An 18,412-nucleotide genomic window follows, 5' to 3' on the forward strand; every position below is an offset into this window, starting at 1 on the left:
AGGAATGCATCCAGGTGGGTTTTGAAAGTCTCCAGAGAAGGAGACTCCACAACCTCCCTGGGAAGCCTGTTCCAGTGCTCCATCACCCTCACTGTAAAGAAGGTTCTCCTCATGTTGAAGTGAAATCTATGTCCGAGTTTGAACCCATTGTTCCTTGTCTTATCACTGTGAACCACTGAAAAGAGCCTGGCCCTCTCCACTTGACACCCACCCCTCACATATTTATAGACATCGATCAGATCCCTTCTCAGTCTTCTCTTCTCAAAACTAAATAGCCTCAGTCTGTCTTCATAGGGGAGATGTTCAAGTCCCTTAATCATCCTCATGGCTCTACTCTCTTAATCTTTATAACAGGCAGATTTTTAAATTATAATTTTATGGAAGTACTTATTAATAATACAAACCAAATGCTTGACAATATATGGTCATAAGTAGTGTATGTGATTAACTGGCTAGCCACATATATCAACGGCTATATTTCTTTTTTCTTTAATAGTGTTTAGTTTACTTAAATTTACTTCATATTCTCTTTTGTTAGAGAGTTACAGAACTTCTTGTGTGAAATCTGTTTTGATGCAATTGTGCTACGTATATACAGTATTCAATTAGATCATAAACATTAACATACTGAATAGTAAAAAGCATTGTAGCTGTCCAAAATATGTTACACAACGCTGTCCTTTAGCAGCATTATGCTGTTTGTACTATGCATCAATAAAAGTGAATTAGGCTGTGCCATTAGCAAGCTGACAGCATAAATGACTGTTAGACATTTGTTTCAGTGCAGTAGTTGAGAATGCCCCTTAAGAGCAGGAAAGAGTTTGGATTTTTTTCCGAATAGGAGGCAATTTAAACAAATTGTTTAGTATCTCATGACTTCCACAATACTTTTTTACTGTATTTTATGTTGAATTTAAGTGATACATGACAAATAAAGCAAATAACTTTGTGTCCAAATCCAAAGATGTTTAAAAAAATCAGAATTCCAACAGGGACAGGTTTTCATCATGCTGATTGTCATGGAGTTGTGTCACTGAACCTAACTGACTACCCTTATATTAAATCGGTCTTAGAGCAGAAAGTCAACTTCTTGACTCTAAAGGCAGGTTTATTTTTTTTTTTTCTCCTGAAAAAGTACATACAAGATTTGGCTTTGTGTCTCAGTACTAATTTTATATAATCCCAAAGAACAACAATCTACTGAAGTTACCAGAAGTTTTAACATAATCTGCCTTGGACAGACTTATTTTTGTGTTGCTTACTTGACACTCCCTACTCTATAACAAAGAGCTTTTGTGTCATGTTTATATCTGACAAAACATACCAGATTATTTTCCCTTTATTTGGAGAATTTACATATTCCCTTTATTTGATAAAGTCTTAAAAAAGTCTAAACTTCGAAAATCTATATAGAAGCAGATTTCCTTAGGTCAGTTCTTGGAATAATATATTAGTTGCATGTGAATTAGGGCAAGTTTCTCAAAATATTTAGTTCCATTATTCATGCTGATTTTATTGTTGCTCAAATACTTCTGAGGATATTAATATAATGGCAAGAAAGACTTCATAAGCATATGCATCAGGCAAGGCCTTTTAAATATGGGGGCCTCCATGTGAAGCATTCATGCTCACATGGAAGAAGTTGGGGAACACTGCAGCAAGGATGCTTGTGAGCGTTGAGTCACAGATTGCAGTTCTACATGCAGGAGTCCTTTACCTTTTTGTACTTAAAAACAAGAACCAACCAAAACAAAACAAAACACAACACAACAAAACAACCAAAGCCCAAAAAAACCAAACCAACCAACCCAAAACCACAACAAAAAAAGTTGAAATAGTCTCTTTTGATACTCTGGAGAAATTTAGAGCTTCTCAAAACCAGTGAATCTTAACCAGATTATTAAAAGTAAGTATCTGTAGCTCTAAAGTATTGGAGGTTTTTTACTAGGAAGAAATTCTTGACTGAATTCCTAACCTTTCAGAAATCAGAAAATGTTCTGTCCTTGGCTTTTGTAATGACAGAAGGTCATCCTGTTTAGCACTCCAGCTTTGACTTCTACTATGAAAGCAATGGTAGAAGACTCTCTTTTATCAGTATTCTACACAGCTGCACAAATGTAAGAAGTGGAAATTAAAGATAGCTGTATCTATAGTCCTCTTCCTGTTACTTGGGCTCCTCTTCCCTGAATTCTTTTAAGCACACTGCTGCTGAGTCCTTACCTCTCCCATTTTTACGTGGAGGAGTTTGCAGGTTATCATGTCTTACGAGATCTGACATAAGATCAGTGCATCAATACTGGGCTGTGCAAGTCAAATGGAATTTCACCCTTCCACAACGTGAGTGTAAAAGCTGTAAAGGGATCACTGGACAGAGCTGTGTTGTTCCTGAGATAAAGGCTCTTCCAGGAAGGGAATGTGGTAACACTTTATTGTATGTATTTCAACTCCAGTCTAACTGAAATCTTCCGTATTGTGTCCTGGGTGCTGGCATCATGCAAGACCCATGCTTGCTAAAGTCTACTGGATTCACCAGTGAGGCTCTTGGTACTTCTGTAACCTTAATGTTCTGTTTTGTTCTCTATTTCCTTGTTAGGATGAATAATATGTTATTTGTGCAAGAGGAAAGACAAAATATATCAGGACAAACTTTTGTTTTAATATTCCTTAGAAATAAGGAATATTGTCTGGGTTGTTTTCTGGCATGCATTTCTCATGAAGGAAACAAATATATAGAAATGTCTTCTTTCTTAATAAGGCTTGTGCAGGAAAAGACAGATGAATGATGAATTACTTCATGATTCTGGCAGTACTTCTTCCCCTGAGGACTTGCTACGCTACATACTCAAATGAAGGTAAATGTCTGAACATTCTTTTCTTTTTTTTTTCTTTTTTTTTTTAATAATCTACAACAACTGAAACTTTGGACTTGTCTCATTTGTAGCGATGAAGCAACTTGCATAATTACCTTTTATAACTCAATGGTGCAAAATTGCTTGTTGAATCAAGAATTTGCAATAATGTGAAGCCAGTGTGTATTTATTATCTCTCCTCCCTCTGTCTCATATGTTTTCATGCTGTTCTCTGTCATCTCACAATAATTTATTTCCTCTTTGAAAATTTCTATGCTTTTCTACCTTTTCCTTTCACTTTCTCTGTGAAAACTTCAGCACTTCTATTAGATTTTTTCTGATTGTGCCCAAGGTTCCAAACCCAGAATTTTTATTTTCTATACTTCACATATGTAACCAAGACAAAGGAAAAAGAAAATATGTGTATTCAGAGGGAACAAGTTGAATATAAGGGTAATCTTCCAAAAGGCTATACATTTTAAAATGAAAGTACTGCTATCATGCTTTCTGCTGGCAGTAGTGCTCGGGCTGACTCCATTAAAAGAAAGGGGAAAAAATTTTTTTTTTTTTTGTTTTGTGACCAGCATTAATAAGGCAGAACTTTCCAGACAGTGGGGGATATTATATTAGTTGTATTGCCCTACCTAAGTTGGTGAAGGAGCGGGGTGGTTTTTTTGTATAGATGTACTCATTATCTGTTTCAGACTTCTGTTTCACAGAATCATAGAATGTCTTGAGTTGGAAGGCACCTTAAAGATCACCTAGTTCCAACGCCCCTGCCATAGGCAGGGACACATCCAATTACCTCAGGTTACTCAAAGCCTCCTCCAGCCTGGTCTTAAACACTTCTACGGATGAGGTGTCCACAACTTCTCTGGGCAACCCATTCCAGTGTCTCACCACCCTCATAGGAAACAACTTCTTTCTAATGTCTAATATAAATCTACCCTTCTCAAGTTATAAACTATTGCCTCTTGTCCTATCACTACAAGCCCTTATAAGAAGTCCCTCTCCAGCTTTCCTGTAGACCCCTTTCAGCTACTGGAAGGCTGTTACAAGGTCTCCTCGGAGCCTTCTCTTCTCCAGGCTGAAGAGACCCAGCTCTCTCAGCCTGTCCTTGTAGCAGAGGTGCTCCAGCCCTTTGATCATCTTTGCAGCCCTCCTCTGGATCCTCTCTAACACATCCACATCCTTCTTGTGCTGAGGTCTCCAGAACTGGATGCAATATGCAGGTGGGGTCTCAAAAGAGCAGAGAGGCAGAATCACCTCCCTTAATCTGCTGGCCAAGTATCTTTTGATGCAGCCCAGGATATGGCTGGCTCTTTGGCCTGGCAGCACACATTTCCAGCTCAAGTGCTTCATTTTGCATCTCTTCAATCCCAAAATTCAGTATTCGTACTCCATTCACCCAGGGTGCCAGTTCCTCAGTTTTGAGATTGTCTTTCCAATGCCCCTAGAGTGGCAAAACCTTGTAATACAGGAAAGTCCAAATGTGGTACAGTAACTTGATAACTTGTTTTCACATGTAATTTTTCAGGAAAAAAATTAGTCTCTGTTGTTAATCATAAAGCTATTCATATAGTCTTGAATTAGCTTTCAAGTTAAAATAAGCCTTAAGATGTCTCAATTATTCCCCTCAATTGCTTGGAGGGGAAGACTGTAACTCGAAATACTACAAATATTTCTACATGTGCAAATTATACTAAAAAAAATCTTTAAATTCCACAAAACCAAAAGCTAATGGGAATTTTTTGTCAGTTAATTAAATGTGTCAGCAGAAAATATTTTCTATGATGAACAATGGGATGAGATTTTAGCCTGGACAAAAAGAGACAGAAGTAGAGAACAGAGGCAAACTTACAATCAATGCAGTAGGTGTAGTAGTGACACTTGCAATTAGAAATGGCTGGAGAAGGGTGAGAAAAGAAGATAGGGAAATAAAGAAGATAGGGAAATAAAGAAGATAAGTAGGGTTTCCTGTGCAAGAGTTTCTTTCAATGGTGTATCCTGTTTCTGCTGAAGTGCTGGCTTTTCTTTCAGGCATATTTGTTTCTTTTCCCTGGGAGTCTTGCTTTGTTCTGTGAGTTTCACTGAAAGACTACCCAGGTCCCTTATTTTAGGTTTGCTTATTTGTTCTTGGCCCATCTGCCTCCCCACTTGCTTTTCCTTGCAGAAGGAAAACAACACAATAATGACAAGGGGTAGAGCTTTAGATCAGCCACCATATGTGAAATGAGATCCCCTCAGAGGATTGGTGCATGGTGCTTCACCTAAAAACATGAATGTACAGGGCCATGATGATGATCAGAGGGATGGAGCACCTCTCCTGTGAGGAGAGACTGAAAGAGTTGGGGCTGTTCAGTCTGGAGAAGAGAAGGCTCCGAGGTGACCTTACTGTGGCCTCCCAGTATCTGAAGGGGGCCAGAAAGCTGGAGAGGGATATCAGGTAGTGACAGGACTAGGAGGAATGGAAGAAAGCTGGAAGTGGGGAGATTCAGGCTGAACATAAGGAAGAAGTTCTTCCCCATGAGAGTGGTGAGAGCCTGGAATGGGTTGTCCAGGGAGGTGGTTAAGGTCCCAGCCCTGGAGATGTTTAAGGCCAGGGCTGGATGAGGCTCTGGCCAGCCTGATGTAGTGTGAGGTGTCCCTGCCCATGGCAGGGGTATTGGAACTAGATGATCCTTGTGGTCCCTTCCAACCCTGACTGATTCTATGATTCTATGCTTTTAGGTAAGGTTGACCAGAAAATAAGCAGCTAAGAATACATTCTGGAGAGGAGTCAATTCCCTATCATAAGTGTGGTTTTAACAGCTGCCGCCTTTTTTTGTTGTTGGTGGTGGTGAAAGTCTGTAGAATGTGAAGAGATAAAGTGTGTCCTGTCTTACTTTCCCAAAATAACATAAGAAACTCAACTTTCACACTTAATGTTATGGCTCATTTTGTTACTTTGGTTGGTTTGGCTCCTTGTCTGGTCAGTCCTTGGCAGTAAAGCTAACAACATTTCTGTTTTCCAAAAGAATCTGAAGTCACTGCTCTCTTGTCATTTAAGCAAGTAAAATTTATCCACAGGCTTTCCACTTTTTTATTCAGTTCCAGACATGTACTAGTTGTTTTAGGTGCTGAGTTTTCTAATAGTAGTATAAAACTGATTGCCATTATTTTTCAAAAGCAACTGTCAGTCAGCAGGTATGCTTTTGTAACGACCGTGTCATAACCATAGCCAAAACCAAAATTTCACTTAAAACATTTTTACATTTAGCTCACAGTAGACATTAATACTGTCAAATTCTGATTTCATTTAACTTGCACGTGTTCAGCTTTAGCTTCTTCTAGCAGTTATTATCTATATCTATTAAGGCTGCAGTGAGAATCATTGGAAGGTATGTGTGCTTATACTTGTGTGTATACTTCTTAATGTTTTTGTGATATCACAACCCTTTTTCTAAGACCAAGTGTTTGAACAATGAAACTTTGATTTCTCCTTCCAAGCATATCTGAAGAAGTTAAGCTACTAGTTCTTTCTGGGTTGAAAGCACGTAGTTTTCATTTTGATTTGACTTCTGTTACCTTTCAAAATGGAATGGATTAAAAGATATATCAACAGAGTTTGTAGATGACTTGTGGAAAAAGAAACAATCATTTCTTTCAGCATTTTTTATAGGCTGTTACTAATGGTACAAGTTATACCTTCCTGCCTTTATTCTGGAATGATACACTGGACTTGCATTAACAACTAGCCTGTGTCAGTGCTCATATATTATAGAAGCATATATAATTCTCATATGTAATCATCATAATTATTATTATAATAATAAATATTTGTATAGTCTCATGTTTAGATATTCTCATAATTAATGGATAAGTTTGTAAAGTATTGTTTATTTTGATCAGAGACTTAAAACTGCTGCATGTCTTGAGCCTTTCATTCTGTGATTTCCTATAGTTAATGTGTAGTGAACCTGCTGCTCAAAAGTTAGTGCAGACTAGGCACCACAGGATAAACTGCAAAACAGGTTGGATGTCTGGTAACTGCCAGAAGCATCTATTGAAATGCAGATTCTCAGAATAAATTTCCTGAATGCTCGTATTTCTGCTAGAAATATTCTGTGAAAGTCTCAGATAATTATTGGGTCAATGGATGATGCATATCTTGGAGAAATGACTGAAGCTGGCATTTTGTGAGAAGCAGCTGCTGAGGTCTCTTGATTCAGTGTGTGCCTGACAGCTGTGGCTGTAGTGGAGCAGACATGCTCAGAATAAGTTCTGTTTTACTAAAACATATAGTTACTTTTGTGATTTCTGTGTCCTAGTTAGTGTAAGCATTGTGACCCTGTTGATTCTAATAAGCAGAAGCACCTTGGAAAGCAACTGTGGCAAAAAAAAAAAAAAAAAAAAAGCCTATTTACATGGACTTTTCAGTTTCTTGGTTTTGCAACCTGATCAAGTTTAGTTTTTTTGTTTGCTTGTTGTTTTGTTGGTTTGTTTTTGTTGGTTTGGTTTGTTTGTTTGGAGTTTTGTTTTTTCAAATTTTCAAGAAGAAGGGAAGATACATATCTGTGAGCACTGTATTTTATCTTTTCCAGGAGCAAACATCTAAAAAGAGAGGCCACTCATAATGTGATCTGTAGTTTTCAGCAGTTGTTTTAAGAGGCCTTTCCTTTCCTGACACCAAAAGGGACTTCAGTCTGACCTTTAAACTTTATTTTATTATGGAAATTAACTCCGAACTTACAAAAGGATGGAGGTGCTATTTTAACTAGTCTAATTCTAACAGAAGAATCCACAATCCTGTCAAAAGTACCCAAGTTCTGTGTAGAGCAACTAGGGATGTACCTAATACTAGACTATTATCTGAGCTAACTAGTGAGAGGAACTGTTAACCTATCCAGTTCAAATTAGGTCACAGAGCTAAAGTAAGCCTAGATTTTCTCTCAGGTGATAAGAAAGCTTCCTGAGGGTTGGGATTTCTTGAAATTCAATCCATGTTAATATATTGTGTTGTTCATCATAACACTTTGGATCAGTATTTCCATAAAGTAGTAAATTAAGGGCATAAAGAAATTTAATGTCATGCTCAGTGTGATGGTGATGGTCTATTGAGTAGATTCAGGAACCTGATTCTAGCCTGCTGATGCCTTAAGATGAAGGTTTGTCTTTGCATTTCATATTAGCAGCATGCGTCTTGACCACTTTTCTCTTTTTTGCCTTCAGAACTGTCCAATATGGAACTTATCTTACCTCTAGCTACTATTGTTTCAGATCTGTTTTGTAACTTCTTTCTTCACTCTTCTGTCTTCTTCTGCCTTCTTAATAATAGTAATAATAATAATAATAATAGTTGTGCCCTTTTTGTGCTCCTAGACTCCCTTGTGTTTCCAATAACATACCTTAACATTTCCAAGGATTCGACACTTCAGCAACTGCTTGTGGAATGGGATGTTGGTAATTCAGCTCATGATGCTGAACTTGCAATGTCTTTTGAAATACAAGTCCGACGAGATGATGAAAATACTATTGTGTGGACAGTAAGTGTATTTTAAAACCAGGTATATTAGTTATTTGCAACATGACGAAAGCTAAACGAAAACCAAATGTTAGGATGCATGTGCAGATAGCTTTGCTGTTTAGGTTTATGTGATGGTTTTAAGACTGTCTTCAATTTTTCTTCACAAAGTTTGAGCAGACAAAATGAAAGAGTGTAAATAAATCACTATTGGGTGTAAGAAAGCGAAATAATGATTATTCTAAACACTACCACTGGAGAGGTAGAAATGTTTTAGAATCACCACTTAAAACAAGGTCAGGCAGTCTTGCAGTCTTCTCTCAGTCTGCCTGCTTCTTTTCTGGCTGAAGATAATACACATGCATACTGACTGTGACAAGCTAAGTCTAATGAACCTCTGTCTGCTTCTTGGCTTTCTTCCCTTTTGCCTGCTCTGGGCAGGGGAGGAAAAAGAAGCATGGCCCCCTCTCTTTTGGGGAGCCTAAGGGGCTTTGTTGTGTTTTTGTGTTGATAGTACATATTTGTAAATGTTGTGAATAGTGTATATCTGTACATATTCATTGCATTTCGTCATAGATTGTAGTTTTGCCTGTAAATACAGCTTCATTTGCTTCCAGACTGAGCTAGCCTGGTTATTGTCAGTGTGGGAGGGGGATTTCAGCTCTCACACTGTTAACAGTTTATGATGTACAACAGAGCGTTTACGAAACTGTGCTAGAAATACTTATCTGTTTCACTAAGTGACAACTTAGTCTAATGCCCAGTTGTAGGTGCAGAATGAATAGTGGCTCAGAGGAAGTAATTTCTACCTGTGCAGAATGCAGATTTACGTATTCTTATTGAGAGGTTGTGATAGGCAGGCTTAGAAGATGTGATTTTGAAGGCCTGTGTTTCCCTTTCAAGGTGCAGGGAGTGACCTCCCAGAAATGCCCCTTCAGTTGCTGCTGAAGGCAGTCTTTTTTGTAGCATGATTACATTTGGAACTAGCTGAGCAAGTCACATTGCTGCAGCTCTGCTTACCTCATGAACTAAATGACAGATGCCGTGTGAGCAAAGCCACAAAAAGAAACTCTACAAGGAGTGGAAGAAAGGACAGCTAGAATGGAGGACATATGAGGAAGTTGCCCAAGCAGCAAGAAACCTCATTAGAAAAGCTTAAGCTCAGTTAGAATTAAACCTAGCCAGGGAGATCAAGGGGAACTGTAAACATTTCTATAGATACAGTAATGGTAAAAAAAAAAAGACTAGGGAAGGTGTGGGCCCCCTCAGAAAGGAAACAGGGGAGCTGATGACAAGTGACATGGAGAAGGTTGAGGTCCTCAATGACTTCTTTACCTCAGTCTTCACTGGCAAGGGCTCCAGCCACACTCCTCGAGTCACAGAAGATAATGGCAAGGACTGGAAGAAGGAACTGCCCATTGTGAGTGAAGATGAGGCTGGTGACCATCTGAAGAACCTGAAAGTGTTCAAGTCCATGGGACCCAATGGGATACACCCACAGGTGCTGAGGGAACTTGTGGATGAGGTTGCTAAACCACTCTCTATTATATTCCAAAAGTCATGGCAGTCCAGGGAGGTCCCCACTGAGTGGAAAAGGGGAAATGTAACTCCCATTTTCAAAAAGGAAAGAAGGATGACCCAGGGAGCTATAGACCAGTCAGTCTCACCTCTGTGCCTGGTAAGATCATGGAGCAGATCCTCCTGGAGGCACTGACGAGACAGAAGAATGATGAAGAGGTGACTGGGTACAATCAGCATGGGTTCACCAAGGGCAAATCCTGCCTGACAAACCTAGTGGCCTTCTATGACAAGGTCACAACATTAATAGGTGAAGGCTGAGCAACTGACATCATTTACCTGGACCTGAACAAAGCCTTCAACACTGTCCCGTACCACATCCTGGTCTCCAAGCTGGTGCAGTCTGGGTTTGATGGATGGACCATTCAGTGGAGAAAGAACTGGCTGGGTGGCTGCACCCAAAGAGTGGCTGTCAATGGCTCCATGCAGGTGGAGGCCAGTGACAAGTGGAGTCCCTCAGGGATCAGTGCTGGGACCAGTCTTGTTCAGCATCTTTGTTGGTGCCATGGACAGTGGCATTGAGTGCACCCTCAGCAAGTTTGCTGATGACACCAAGCTGTGTGGTGCAGCAGACACGCTGGAGGGAAGGGATGGCATCCAGAGGGACCTTGACAGGCTGGAGAGGTGGGCACAAGCCAACCTCATGAGGTTCAACAAGACCAAGTGCAGAGTCCTGCATCTGGGTCAAGGCAATCCCAAGCACAAATCCAGGCTGGGCAGTGACTGGCTGGAGAGCAGCCCTGAGGAGAGGGACTTTGGGGTGCTGCTGTATGAGAAGCTCAAGATGAGCCACCAGTGTGCACTTGCAGCCCAGAAAGCCAATCACATCCTGGGCTGCATCAAGAGAAGCATAGCCAGCAAGTTGAGGGAGGTGATTCTTCCCCTCTGCTCTGGTGAGACCCCACCTGGAATACTGTGTCCAGTTCTGGATCCCCTATTACAAGAAGGATCTGCAGGTGCTGGAATGTGTCCAGAAAGGGCCATGACGATGATCACAGGGCTGGAACACCTCTCCTATGAGGACAGACTGAGTTGGGGTTTTTAAGTCTGAAGAGAAGGCTCTGAGGAGAACTTATTGTGGCCTTCCAGTATCTGAAGGGAGCCTACAAGACAGCTGGGGAGGGACTTTTTAGGATGTCAGGTAACAATAGGACTAGGGGAATGGAGCAAAACTAAAAGTGGATAGATTCAGATTGGATGTTAGGAAGAAGTTCTTCACCATGAGGGTGGTGAGACACTGGAAGAGGCTGCCCAGGGAGGTGGTAGAAGCCCCATCCCTGGAGGTTTTTAAGGCCAGGCTGGATGTGGTTCTGAGCAACCTGATCTGGTGTGAGGTGTCCCTGCCCATGGCAGGGGCATTGGAACTAGATGATCCTTGAGGTCCCTTCCAATCCTAACAATTCTATGAGTCTATGCCTTTGCTTGGCCCTGTTTGCAGTTACCTTATACAAACCTCTTCCAGTTAAGGAAAAAGTAGTGATGTCTCTTTTGCAAGCTGCCTATTCTGCTAGTTGTCCCTAACACCTAAACTATCCACATTTTCTGAAATGGTGGAGATCATCCAAATCATGACTTAGGCCTGCTCCTCATGTTTTCTGCTGTTCACGACCTCAGTGTGAGGATTTCTGTCTCCAAAGAAAATTTCTTCTCCTTGGAATCTGACAAAATCCTTTGTGGACTAAATGCATGTTTTAGGGATATTAAAACTTATTATGAAACATCTGCTGATTGAATGGTGGAAAATATGAAATGCACCTGTTAAAACAGTACAAACGAAAAACTGCTCTAGCACATTTGAAGTTGCTGCTTGTGAGAAAGCACATAAAGCTCATTTTTGTCAGACTAGAAGTCAATAAAATAAGATGGGCACTGTTAAGAATCCCAGCTTGCTCTGATCAGCCAAGTTGGTAGTGTTTGGTTTCTAAGTCTGAAGAATCACATGTTCACTGCAGATGATCTCTGTGCAGTTCAGAATAGGATAGGATTTTTAACACCCATGGTCTAACTCTAAGGACTCTAAGGTTAGAAACTGAGACCATATAGAGCTGGCTTTTTTTGGAGTATCATTCCAACATGCTCCAAATCATTTGTGGAAGGAAAGAAAGAGGTATTTTTAATTCAGGGATGTATTCTGTTCTGAAAGAAAGAGGTATTTTTAATTCAGGGATGTATTCTGTTCTGTTATTCATAATAAACATGACAAGGAGATTAATCAGAGTATTTGCTTCTGTGTTTTTCTGAGAAACATGCACCAATAAAGAAACTCTGTGAGTCTGCCCATACCAAAGCACAAACAGCCTGTATAACTTCCAAAGCAATGACTACATTCTTCAATGCTATAACTGGGAAATTAAATTGTAAACCGATTGCAGAGTTTTCCTCAGGTCATACAGGGAAAGTGCAGCTTTCAATGGTGGAAGGCAGTAATGGAGAGGATTTCTCTAGTTGTTATTGCAAGCTGGAGCTCATATGAGCAGCATAAATTTGTATGCTGAGAATCCAGGACAGTTACTTTATGCAGTATTGAAATATATATGCTGTTCTAAAAAAGTATGGAAAAAATTACAGGGGATTTTTTTTTTTTTTAGCCATTTTTCTTGGCTTTTGCGGATTCTCATGTCAGGAAAGATTCACACTTGGGGTACATTTTCTTCTGTCTGTGTGACTACATGGTGGTCTGGTTAGTTTGAGCTGGTGTGCTGCGTATTGGTGCAGCTCATTTAGTGATTATGTGGCCCTAGGAGGTGCACGCCGAGAGGACTTTGTAGAATTATCTTCTCTTAGAAAGCAGAATAACATTTTATATTTTTTGCTGTTTGTTTGCATTTAAATAATTTAATATAAAAGTATTTGTCAAATATTCACCTTCAAGGAGCTCTAACAGTTTTAGATACATTTTTTTCCTTTTTTTTTTTTTTTTTTTTTTGCATGTGCATATTAGAGCAGCCAAACATTTTGGGGAACTCAAGTGATACTTTCATACTCTCCCTGTCACTGATGGTAGTACTGTCCTCAGACACTGTGCCTTCAGAACTATGAGATAGCATGTGCTTAAATCCTTACTGGCCAGTGCAGATACCTCATTCTGAATTAAGAGAAGGAACGTGTAACCCAGAGCGTTAAACAAGACACACGTGCAGGCTGTGTCTGTGCATGCTGTTACTCATATAACGGCAAGCACAAATAATCCACTGAAAGTCTCTGAGAGGGACTCCATTTCATGACAAGCAGAGCCTGAATCATGGCTGCATTGTCAGAATCAAGTAGTCTTGCTGGCACATCAGTCACTGCACTGCTGCTGGTACAGATTTGTAAGCAGTTAGATTACTAGAAACTTAGTGTAGCAAGTGGTATTTCAGAGACTAATTTTTCAAAAGCATTTTCCTTTGAGCTTTCTCTCTCTTTCAGGTGTTTTTGGTTTTGTTTGCTTTTTTATTGTACTTCCAAAGTGTCTGCATATTGCTGTGTTTTCAATACTTTCCCTTGATCGCCTTTGTAGGAGTTTCATAACATCACACTTGATAAATCAGGAAAGCCTCTTCATTGGATATGGGATTCAGACTTACCTTTGGAGTGTATGTCACACTCAGTGAGAATCAGGAGCAAAGCAGAGGCATCAAAAATTTGGAGTCAGTGGAGTCTGTGGGAGAATGTCCTGGGTAAGCAAAACAAGACTTTGCAGTATTGGTTTTATTTTCTTCCAGTACAAAACTAGAATGTAATCTGTGAGCAAATGTAATGGTGAAATGCATACAGGACAGATGACATCAAATCAAGAATCCATCTTGAACTCTTTCACCTCTAAGCAGCAACCAACTTCCCCCCTCCCCCCCTGCCTACCTTTTCTGCTTTTGCTGGCAGTAATAGCAGTGCTTCAGCCATTTTATTGATTTGCAGACTATCTTCCTAAACTAACAGATCAAGTATTTTACAACTGTTCTTTCTCCCCTTGCTGGGGCAGAGAAGAGGAAGCAGATGTCTATGGCTACAACATGTGATGCATGTGTTGCTTTTGTCTGGAGTCCGTAACTTGAATTAGTATTAAAGAAGCAGAGAGAGAAGAAATCAGCTCAGAACATCACTTGGAATGAACTTCAGTGAACTATATGAGAGTAAACAGAGATTGAACCAATAAGATAATCAAAATCACAGGTATTTTATTAGGTGGTTTTTCTTTTCATTTGGTTCTTTTTTTAACCAGATTTCAGTGCTTGACTGGTGCAGTTTGATTTCCAGAGAATTTGGTTTAAACAAAAAATGTAACTGTTTTAGAAATAATTGCTACATGATTTTATTCTTGTTTGGAGCAGAAAAGGCTTTTAGTTATGGGAGCCATCATGGGTAGTAAAAGCATCATAGGTTTGTGTACTTGGATTGTGGCACATTAAACTGCCCATCTCCATTACGTTGTATAATAGGAAATAGCGTGCAGGACTCCCTTTCTTTCTTCTTACCTGAGTCTTGAATTGAAATTGAATCAAAGATACTATTTCCTTGTCACAATTTGATCCTAATTTAGAGCTCTCCGAGAGGTAGTGGCTCTAGACTTCATCAGGTGTTTGGATCAGATTCTTGAGAGTATCTTTCATCTACAACATGTGCAAAAGCCTTAAATGCCACTAATTTTTGCATCCAGCAAATAGTCCAACATTGAATACTGTAGGAGTCTCATCCCAAGTTGAGCATGCCCTTTCTGATTTGTTGATTCAGTGTTGACTTCACCTAGCTGAGCACCATACAAGCTTCAGAATGTGATGGCTTTCTAGGTCCTTGCTTATAATCTTCAAGTGCAGGCATTTTGGCTGTAAGCATCAGGTTGCTCCTAGGTGCAGGGAGTAGCGTTCATGAATGCAGTGCTTACCCTAAGTGAAAGACAGTGAAGAAGATTTAGTCTCTTAGGGAGTTAGTTGGACTCTGTTATATGTTTCTGGGTTTAAGAAAAGTATAGGTATGATTCCATAGAATCATAGAATTCATAAGGTTGGAAAAGAACACCAAGATCACAGAATCATAGAATGCTTTGGGTTGTAAGGGACCTTCAAAGGTGATCTAATCCAACATCCCTGCAGTAAGCAAGGACACCCCCAGCTAGATCAGGCTATTCAGAGCCACATCAAGCCTGACCTTGAATGTCTCCAGGAATGGGGCTTCCACCACCTCTGTGGGCAACTAGTTCCAGTGTTCTATGACCCTCAGTATTAAAGAATGTCATGCTAATGTCCAACCTAAATCTGCCATTCCCCAGTTTAAAAACATTTCCCCTTGTCCTAGTGCTACAGGCCTATGTAAACAGCCCCTTCCCAGCTTTCTTGTAGGCCCTCTGCAGTTAGTGGAAGACTGCTATATGGAAAAAAGGGGAGGTATCCCAGGAAGAGTTTAAGGACGTTGCTAAGTCTTGTAGGAAAAAAATTAGAGAGGCAAAGGCCCATTTAGAACTTAGACTGGCCACTGCTGAAAAGGAGAATAAAAAATATTTCTATGAATATATTAATGGCAAAAGAAGAGGCAAGGACAACCTCCACTCCTTATTGGATGTGGAGGGGAATATAGTAACAAAAGATGAGGATAAGGCAGAGGTACTTAACACCTTCTTTGCCTCAGTCTTCAATAGTGGGACAGGTTGTCTTCAGGACAACTGGCCTCCTGAACTGGCAGATGGAGCCAGAGACCAGTATAGTCCCCCTGGAATCCAGGAGGAAGCAGTAAGGGACCTGCTGAGCCACTTGGATCCTCACAAGTCCATGGGACCAGATGGGATCCATCCTAGGGTGCTGGGAGAGCTGGCAGATCAGCTGGCCAAGCCACTCTCCATAATTTATCAGCAGTCCTGGCCCACTGGTGAGGTCCCAGATGACTGGAAGCTGGCCAAGGTGATGTCCATCCACAAGAAGGGACAGAAAGAGAAACCAGGAAATTACAGACCTGTCAGCCTGACCTCAGTGCCAGGCAAGGTTATGGAACAGGTCATCTTAGGTGCAATCACACAGCACCTACAGGATGGTCAAGGGATCAGGCTCAGCCAGCATGGATTCAGGAGGGGCAGGTCTTGACTCACCAACCTGATCTGCTTTTACGATCAGGTTACTGCCTGGTGAATGGAGGGAAGGCTGTGGATGTAGTCGACCTGGACTTCAGCAAAGTCTTTGACACTGTCTGCCACAAGAAGCTCCTGGCAAAGCTGGCAGCTCTTGGCTTGGACAGATTCACTCTGACATGGGTCAAGAACTGGCTGGAGAGCCGGACCCAGAGAGTGGTGGTGAATGGTGCCATATCCAGCTGGCAGCCAGTCACTAGTGGTGTCCCCCAGGGATCAGTGCTGGGCCCCATCCTGTTCAATATCTTTATTGATGATCTGGATGTGGGGATTGAGCCCATCATCAGTAAGTCTGCAGATGACACCAAGTTAGGAGCAGGAGTTGATCTGTTGGAGGGTAGGAGGGCCCTGCAGAGGGACCTTGACAGGCTGGACAGATGGGCAGAGTCCAACAGTATGAGATTTAACACATCTAAGTGCTGGGATCTACACTTTGGCCACAACAACCCCAAGCAGTGCTACAGGCTGGGGACAGAGTGTCTGGAGAGCAGCCAGGCAGAAAGGGACCTGGGGGTGCTGGTTGACAGTAGGCTGAACGTGAGCCAGCAGTGTGCCCAGGTGGCCAAGAGAGCCAATGGCATCCTGGCCTGCATCAGGAATAGTGCAGCCAGCAGGACAAGGGAGGTTATTCTTTCCCTGTACTCAGCACTGGTCAGGCCCCACCTTGAGTACTGTGTCCAGTTCTGGGCTCCTCAATTCAAGAGAGATGTTGAGGTACTGGAACATGTCCAGAGAAGGGTGACAAAGCTGGTGAGGGGTCTGGAACACAAACCCTATGAGGAGAGGCTGAGGGATCTGGGGTTGTTTAGCCTGGAGAAGAGGAGGCTCAGGGGTGACCTCATTGCTGTCTACAACTACCTGAAGGGAGGTTGTAGCCAGGTGGAGGTTGGCCTCTTCTCCCAGGCAAGCAGCAGCAGAACAAGAGGACACAGTCTCAAGTTGTGCCAGGGCAGGTATAGGCTGGATATTTGGAGGAGGTTCTTCACAGAGAGAGTGACTGCCCATTGGAATGTGCTGCCCAGGGAGGTGGTGGAGTCTCTGTTCCTGGAGATGTTCAAGAGAAGACTGGATGAGGCACTTGGTGCCATGGTCTAGTTGATTGGATAGGGCTGGGTGATAGGTTGGACTGGATGATCTTGAAGTCTCTTCCAACATGGTTGATTCTATGATTCTATGGTCTCCCTAGGGCCTTCTCCAGGCTGAACAACCCCAACTACCTGAGCCTGTCTTTGTAGGAGAGGTGGTCCAGATCTTAGATAATTTTTTTGGTCCTCCTTGGGATCCTGTCCATCAGGTCTATGTCCTCCTTGTTGAGGGCCCCAGAGCTGTATACAATACTCACAATAGCAGGGCAGGGTGGTAGAATTGCCTCTCAGGATCTGCTGGCCATGCTTCTGTTGATGCTTGACCTTCTGGGCTGCAAGTGCATATTGTTGGTTCATGTCCAGCTTTTCATCTGCCTCATCCTTTGGATGTGACTATCCCACCAATTATTTTTCCACTGAACAGTCCACCTGTCAGAACCATGTCAGAGGCCTTGCAGAAGTCCAGATAGATGACATTCATTGCCCTTCCTTTGTACTGATGTAGTCATTCCATTGTAGAAAGCCACTGGACTAGTCAGGCAGGACTTGCCCTTGTTAAAGCCGTACTGGCAAACCTGAATCACCTCCTTGTCATCCATGTGCCTTATCAGAGCTTCTAGAAGGATCTGTTCCATGATCTTCTCGGGAACAGAGGTGAGGCTGACAGGTTGGTAGTTCCTGGGGTTCACCTTTCTTCCTTTTGTAAAAATGGGCACAATGTCTCCCTTTTTCCAGTCCCCAGGGACTTCACCTAACTGCCAGGACTTTTCAAATATCATGGAGAGTGGCTTGGCAACTACATCAGCCAGTTCCCTCAGTATTCTGAGATGCATCCCATCAGGAGTCATCAACTTATGTTCAGGTTCCTCAGCTGGTCATGAACCTTGTCTTCCCTTATAGTGGGGTGGACTTTGTCCCCCTGGTCACCATCTTATGGTCCTTCAACTGGGGAGGTGTGAGGAGAGAGGCAACCAGTGAAGACTGAGGCAAAAAAGTTGTAGAGAGCCTCAGTCTTCTAATCTGTTGTTACTAACTCACCACTCTTGCTGATCATAGGAGGTACCCTGTTTTTAACTTTTTTCTGTGGTTGTGTGATGGTTTTAAAATTGTCTTTAATTTTTCTTCACAAAGTTCGAGCAGAAAAGTGAAAGAATGTAAATAAATCACTATTGGGTGTAAGAAAGCAAAATAATTATTAGTCTAAACACTTCCATTGGAGAGAGAGAAATACTCAAGAGTCAGTACTCAAAACAAAGTCAGTCAGTCTCAGCTTGCTGTGCTTCTCTCTTCTCCTTCTGCCTTC

The 18,412-nt window shown here is 41.5% G+C and overlaps 1 protein-coding gene across 1 annotated transcript in view; it reads left to right on the forward strand.

The window, feature by feature from the left end:
• The first annotated feature begins 2,779 nt into the window (after positions 1-2,779).
• Positions 2,780-18,412, forward strand: part of LOC128979631 (oncostatin-M-specific receptor subunit beta-like) — a 32,745-nt gene continuing 17,112 nt past the window's right edge. Inside the window, exons 1-3 of the mRNA XM_054397956.1 lie at positions 2,780-2,852; positions 8,211-8,374; positions 13,430-13,589. Coding sequence (XP_054253931.1) covers positions 2,780-2,852; positions 8,211-8,374; positions 13,430-13,589 — 397 coding nt within the window. The remainder of the gene's footprint in view (positions 2,853-8,210; positions 8,375-13,429; positions 13,590-18,412) is intronic.

The sequence above is a fragment of the Indicator indicator genome, chromosome Z (genome assembly GCF_027791375.1).
Source record: "Indicator indicator isolate 239-I01 chromosome Z, UM_Iind_1.1, whole genome shotgun sequence".
NCBI lineage: Eukaryota > Metazoa > Chordata > Aves > Piciformes > Indicatoridae > Indicator > Indicator indicator.